Source organism: Diabrotica undecimpunctata, chromosome 1 (genome assembly GCF_040954645.1).
Source record: "Diabrotica undecimpunctata isolate CICGRU chromosome 1, icDiaUnde3, whole genome shotgun sequence".
NCBI classification, from domain to species: Eukaryota; Metazoa; Arthropoda; class Insecta; order Coleoptera; family Chrysomelidae; genus Diabrotica; species Diabrotica undecimpunctata.
In genome coordinates, this window is record NC_092803.1 from 35,484,517 (window position 1) to 35,491,940 (window position 7,424).

The following is a 7,424-nucleotide window of genomic DNA, read 5'->3' on the forward strand; positions in this document are numbered from 1 at the left end:
TCGAGTCCCGAGTTTTTGAAACACGAGTCTGTTTAGTGGAAACGGTCAGTTGTGTTTATTAATGGACTACCTCACCTCTGACGTCACAATGGGCGGGGCTTCGAAAACCTTTCTAAACATTTCTACACTAAATACAAGATAGATCTGCACTAAGTATAAATAAACCGTCAACAGTATGAATGTTACGAGGGGCACTCCCACATAGTATGAAGTAGACATCGTAGCATAAGTCGTTCACAGGAATAACAGAACTGAAAATAACTGAATAAACATGTTAGAATGAGGTTTTCCAACAACATAATAATGTGAATCCGTTATTGTAATGAACGGAATTAAAATACAATTACATTAAATGTTTTAAAATTAAACGTATTATTTAAGGTTAAAACGGAGTTGAACTGAGCTCTTAATGGCACTCCATTCGTTGGTTTAAGGAAAACGAAATTTCAAAGCAAAAACCTATGCAAAGGTCAGAAAAATCTTGTCAAAAATAAAAACATTCAACATATCTGACTAATAAATAAAACAAAAAACTCAAAGTGTAACTTGGTAATATTTTACTCAGAATCTACCTCGAGTGCCTGTGAATACCTTCTTTTTTCTTTACCCATTTCATCTACAATATGCTTACAATAGTGTATTTTTTTTATGTTTATTCACAATAGTCAAAAGCTCGACTTTTAGAACTGAATTGTCAAAACTTTTGATCGCCGCAACTTTTGAATATCCGCTTTCTTCAACTCGGTTGTCCATATTTATTAAACGGGGAGTATATAACGAATATATTAAGAAATGGCGACTACCAAAATGGCACTACACAGGATCTTGATTATATAGAACGTATAGTTACGTACGAGATATCATAAGGCACTATGAATGGAAATAAATTTACTACAGACAAATTTTGATTTATTGACTTAAGGAAGGCCTCTGGCTGAGTTCAAAATAAACAACTGATTAAACAGGAAGCCCTTAGATATTAATACTCATAATTTCAACGCAATTTAAGAAGTTTTTACTTCTGGCGGCACTTCTCCAAGTGCAATACCTTATTTTTTTTAATACAAAATTTTCGTTTATGAAAACATTTTAAGTTAAGGTATATCTGTATTCAAATTTACGAAATTTATGTAAAATGAGATTTCAATTTCTGGTAACATTTGTAATCTGGATCACGTGCGTTTTATTGTTTTTCAAATAAAAACTGAAAACATAATAATAAGTTACTTCTTTTGAGGCGAACTAACACACAATTTACTTTAAAACATAAGTGTATTTGATGTTTCGATTTCGATCGTTTAAGTGTCAAAACAACGTTGCAATTACTGCTTTATTATTTTTGTCAAACCATAAGTTTCTTTTTATTTTACAGTAGTGAAGCTAATTTTGAATTTCCTTGAAAATAATACTAACAGTGTATATTTTATCTTCGTTGTTCATAGTAAACAAATCTTTAATTTTACATACTGTTTTATTAATTTGATAGGAAATATGAAAGCAAAACCGCACGCCTATGGAGTCTTACGTAGCATAGCCTGGTTTTGTTTACTTTTACTGCACGTCGTATTTGAATGAGGTGTAAGTACTAATTGGTCGCTTTTTGTATCTCGTCCGGATCGAGTTGTGATAGATTCGGTCACCTTTAACCCAGAATAAGTAGCGATTATTCCTTCTTTTGATGTTTAGGTACTGACTACTACATCGTCTTTTTTCTGGTATTGTCCGTATTTTTCGCAGGTACCAGCAGTGGATTATAACGTCGTCGATTCATTTATTATGATTGGTATTTTAGTTTTTTTATTGTAAAGGGTGTTTTTTTTAAAGGTGAAATTTGAAATGGAATAAAGATAATTTTTATAAATTGACATGAAATTGACTTTATTCGAAAAATAATCTTTTGGCATTATAATTTAAATATGACTTCTGGCATATGACCGTCATGGCTGGCTCTGACGTAGTCTAATCTAGAGGTCCAATTGTCGATCACTTTTTTTAAATTTTTTCGCAGTATACCGGCCATAAGACGGCGAATGTTGTCCTCCAAGTGGTCAATCGTTTCATGCTTATCGGCGTAGACTGGCACTTTCACATATACCCACAAAAAATAGTCTAGCAGTGTTAAATCGCATGATCTTGGAGTCCAATTCACGGTCCAAAACGTGAAACTATGCGGTTACTAAACGTTTTCTTCAATAAATCAATTGTGGCACGAGCTGTGTGACATATTCTGCCGTCTTACTGAAACGACAGCTCCTGTATATCATGGTTGTCAAACTGGGGAATGAAAAAGGCAGTAATCATGGCTCTATAACGGTCATTGACTGTAACGTTCTGGTCGGCATCGTTTTTGAAGAATTACGGTCGAATGATTCGACTAGACCATTAAGCACACCAGTCAGTTTTTCTGGATGTAATGGTTTCTCAACATACATTAAAGGATTATCTAAACTCTTACAGGGTAGTTTTGTTTGTTGACGTAGCTATGCAACCAAAAGTAAGCTTCATCGCTAAACAAAATTCGCTTATGAAAATCGGAATCAACGGCAATCTCGTTTTGGACCCACTCACCGAATTTACGAATCTACGCCTTGCTAGGTGATGATGTACCTTTAATTCTTGCATGAGTTGGATTTTGTAAGCACGTAAAGTAAGATCTTTCTGCAAAATCTTCCATAAAGTGGATGGACACGTATCCAACTGCTGTGCACGATGGTAGATAGACTAATTCGGGTCTTCCTGTAGGCTTCGCTCTACAGCAGCAACAACTTCTTCTGTACGCACTATACGATATGTTTGTGGATGCATATTATCATTTAGAGTAAACGTGGTGTAAAAACTTAGATTAATTATGTAAGGGAAGATACGAAGAAAGAGAAACCCAGGACGACGCAAAATATCCTGTCTAAGAAATTTGAGAGAATGGTTCGGTTGCAGCTCATTAGAATTATTCAGAAGCGCGGCCAATAAAATTAAAATAGCGATGACGATTTTCAACTTCCGATAGGAGAAGGAACCTGAAGAAGAAGGTGTAAAAACGTTCCATGTTTAATTAAATTACTTGCTCTGATGGACTATGTTGACCATATTATGGATGTAGTGCGCGATACATATTTCGAACAGAACCACAATTTTCAAAATAAATTTGGAAGCGTTGTTCAGTCGTCAAGTCTATTCATGCTGAAATGCCAAACCAAACTTAACATAAATCACTTACCAGCTGTCAAAATGGCGACAAGTACTACAACTTACACTTCTATACCTCTAAAAAACACCCTTTACATATTGCATAAAAGTTAATTTTATTTGGTTATTTATTTATTTCTAATATATTTTTATTTTAATTAAACTTGTATTTTACTGTGTCTGGTGTCTGACAAAGTTACCCATTATAACTGTTTGGTGCTGGTTTTGGGCTGGAGGCATCATTGGACCATACTTCTTTGAAAATGGGGCTGATCAAGCAGTGACTGTTCCTGGTGCTCGATATTGCAATATGATAACAGACTTTTTTTCTGCCTAAATTGGATGATATTAATGTGAACGACAAGTTGTTTTACCAAGACATGCTACACAGCCTGTGAAGCAATTCAATTATTGCATGAGATATTTCCTGATCTTATACTCTCTCGATTTGGTGATCAGAATTGTCCCTCTAGATCGTGTGATTTACCACCATTATATTTATTTTAATGGGATTATTTAAAGTTAAAGGCGTATGACTGTATGATAACAAGCCTGCAACCCCCCGTGCATTCAAAGAGAAACTTAAACGCTGCATCAACGACACTCAGCCACATCTATGCAAAATTATCGTGAAAAATTTCGACAAATGGGTGCCTATGTACCAGTAAAGCCGTGAAGGCCATTTGTCTGATGTGCTATTCTATACATAACCCTATCCTATGTACCCTAATAAGAAAATTAAAATATAAAGAAGACAAACAGTGTTAAATATTTAATTCAATTCGTACGTTAATTTTGGGACACCCATTATTTTTATCTCTTTTATATATGAAAACATTAATATGGTGTTAATTGCCACATTTTATTAAAATTTTAAATGGTTTTTAGAAAAGATTATGATATAGATGTAGCTATAATTGACAGAAATAAGAACAGAGGACAAATAAATATTCATCTAACAAGACATTCCTTATCGTCCATAGTTTACTGGTAACAAAATATCAATCTATACGAAGATTTAAATTGTATTTGATTTATTTATATGAAATAAAAATATATTTTAAATATTTGTCTTGTCATTATTAATATGGATTTTGATATTGTATAATTTTAAACAATTCATCGTCATATCTCGATAACAAGATAAATCTTTTTGGGTTGATAGTGTAGGTATATGGGAACTGTTAACTTATTCATCTATATTTGTAGTAAATTAGATTTTTGTGACTGGGGTAATATTTTTACACTACTTAGGTCTCTTGGGCCCAGCTAATTCAATCAACAATCAGGGCCGAGTTGTGCTGGGGTGTAAGGGGTGCGTGACACCCGGGCGGCGCTCGCTTAGGGGTGGCAAAATTTACCCAAAAATATAAAAATACAAATATCAAAAAAATAAAATCAAAACGGCAAGCAAGCAAAGTGCAAAAAAAATAACTGGCCAAATAGTTGCTATTAAGAAGATAGCGCGGCCTTTCCTTGTGATGTATAATATACATTAGTATAATAAAAACAATAGTACCAAAATTGTGCGTAGCTGACGCTAACCGATGGTATTACATGCAACGGCGGCGGCGTTAGAGAATTCTCCGATATTTTCGGGATTTTTGACAATGACAAGTTGTCTATTAATGTAATTTTTTTAAATTTATTTCTGTTAAACATTATATTATTACTGTTATCAGTGTATTGTGAATGGTAAGTTTATTCCAAATAGCTTTTTATTACCGACATATATTATACCATGCGGTCCATATATATGGAATAAATTCATTTTTAGCGTTATTATGTACTATCTGAAAAAAACCTGAAACAGGTCGATTTTTATTCTTATTTTGATAATTTACAGTATAAAAATATCATCCCCTTCCAGCACCCCCTCTGAACTATAAGCACCCCCTCGAAAATTTTAAGTAACAAAGGGTGTCGTGTGGCACCTTGTTAGAAAGGGATTTTAGTCCTCTGTTCAGCAATATATAGTTTTTTGAGTTTGTACAATCATAACTGAGACAATTGATTTTTACAATTAAATTAAATGTTCAACTTGGCCACCATTATTCACTTCTTGACAATAACCGAGGCAATTTTGGAATTCTCGTACAACATTTTGTATGACCTCGGGGGTTATTTTGTTAGTTTCTATCGTTATCCTAACTTTTAAATCAGCAATATTACCGGGTCTATTAAAATATACTTTGGAAATAATCACGTATTTTCGTATCTGTTCTGCTAAACATTAGATAAAAAACTGAAGATAATATATTAGTCAAAAAGCCAAATAAACAATTGATATGAATCTAGTAGGCTGCGGTCATTTAGGTATTTAAAGTTACTAAAAGACGTCAGTATTTGTGCGCGTATTAAATTTAATTATGGCTCATTTGTCCGAGACTCAAATAATAGACATTTTAATTATGATTGGTTTTGGTAATAAAACAAGAACTCAAAAGGAGGTTTGTGAAATGTTTAATAATAAATATGGTCAACAAGTTTCGCAGTCTACAGTTAGGAAAATTGAAAAGAAGTTTCGTTATACTGGACAGTAAAAAATATTGAAAAACCAGGTAGAAATGTTAAATTTACTGATGAAAAAAAGTTAGATGTACTTCTAGAGATTGAGAAAAATCCGCATAAGACAACTCGAAAGCTGCCCGCCGTCAATGATGTAAGTAAATCATCTATTTTGAGAGTTTTGCGTAAAGAAAAATACCACCCTTACAAAGTTCAGTTGGTTCAGGAGTTAAATAAAGATGATCCCGATAGAAGGCATGACTTCTGTGAAATGATGATGGACAGACTGAACGCAGATTTGCAATTCATAAACAAAATAATTTTTTCTGATGAAGCGACGTTTTATTTAAACGGAACGGTTAACAAACTCAGAGAAAATCCTCTCTTGGTATGTGAGACTCACGCAATAACCTAAAAAAATTAACATTTGGGCTGGTATCATTAACAATAAAATTATTGGTTCTTATTTTTTTGAGGGCACAGGTGATGGTGAGGTTTATCTAGATTTTTTGATTAACCTTTTAGTGCCTACATTACTAAGATTTTTTCTTGATGTCAATCATACAAATGAGATAGATCGATCTATTTACTACCAACCAGACAGATCTCTTCCGCATTTTGCACGTATAGTTAGAAATTATTTAAATATAATAAATATTATAGAAATAGGTTGATTATAAGACGTGGAACGATCGAATGGCCGGCTAGATCCCAGATTTGACTCCTCTCGATTACTTGTTATGAGGTTATTAAAAATCTAAAGTATATTTTAATAGACCAAACAGTATTGCTGATTTAAAAGTTAGGATAACAGAAGAAATTAACAAAATAACCCCCGAGGTCGTACAAAATGTTGTGCGAGAATTCCAAAATCGCTTCGGCTATTGTCAAGAAGTGAATGATGGTTATTTTGAACATTTAATTTAATTGAAAATTACATTGAAAAATACATTCTAAATATTATGTGACATTATTATTTTCATTCAACCTACAGTTTTGTGATAAAAAATTATCAAAATTTTACATCTTAAAAATCAATTTTCTCAGTTATGGTTGCACCAAACTTAAAAAACTTTATATTTCTGAACAGAGAACTAAAATCCCTTTTTAACAAGGTGCCAAACGATCTCCTTTGCTGTTTAAAATTTTCGAGGGGGTACTTATAATTCAAAGGGGGTGCTGGAAGGGGATAATATTTTCATACTGTAAATTGTCAATTTAAGAATAAAAATCGACCTGTTTAAGGTTTTTTTCAGATAGTACATAATAACGCCAAAAATGAATTTATTCCATACATATGGACCGCATGGTATAAAGTTAAAGTAGTATTTTGCACTTTTTAGTGATTCGATTTTTTTAGCATAAAAAATATCCGGTCTTTATTTTTGTTCAAATTATAAACTGTTATTTACTGATTTACTGATTTAGATGACTGATGGTAGAAGAAGACTTTCTGGTTAACAATATTGAAAAAGAAGAATAGAACAACAGGAAAACCACAAGCGATTAGCTGGCTCACTAAAAAAGATTTTTGTATCCACGACGAGTACGCAACCTCAACCTTCAACAAGCCAAGCCCTAGATGTTCAACCTTTTAAATTAAGTGAAAACGATGCAGAAGAACAGGACCAAAATAAATCGACCGCCGAAAACATTACACTGGACCAGGATACAACGAATACTCCTTCATCAAATAATACGCAAGGCGAAACCGTGGATATTGATGTAAGTGG

General features: G+C 33.1%; 1 protein-coding gene across 1 annotated transcript in view; it reads left to right on the forward strand.

Moving 5' to 3' along the window:
* Positions 1-4,237, forward strand: part of LOC140438557 (lysosomal acid glucosylceramidase-like) — a 50,046-nt gene extending 45,809 nt beyond the window's left edge. Inside the window, exon 9 of the mRNA XM_072528221.1 lies at positions 4,072-4,237. Coding sequence (XP_072384322.1) covers positions 4,072-4,177 — 106 coding nt within the window. The 3' untranslated portion in view covers positions 4,178-4,237. The remainder of the gene's footprint in view (positions 1-4,071) is intronic.
* Positions 4,238-7,424: the final 3,187 nt, after the last annotated feature.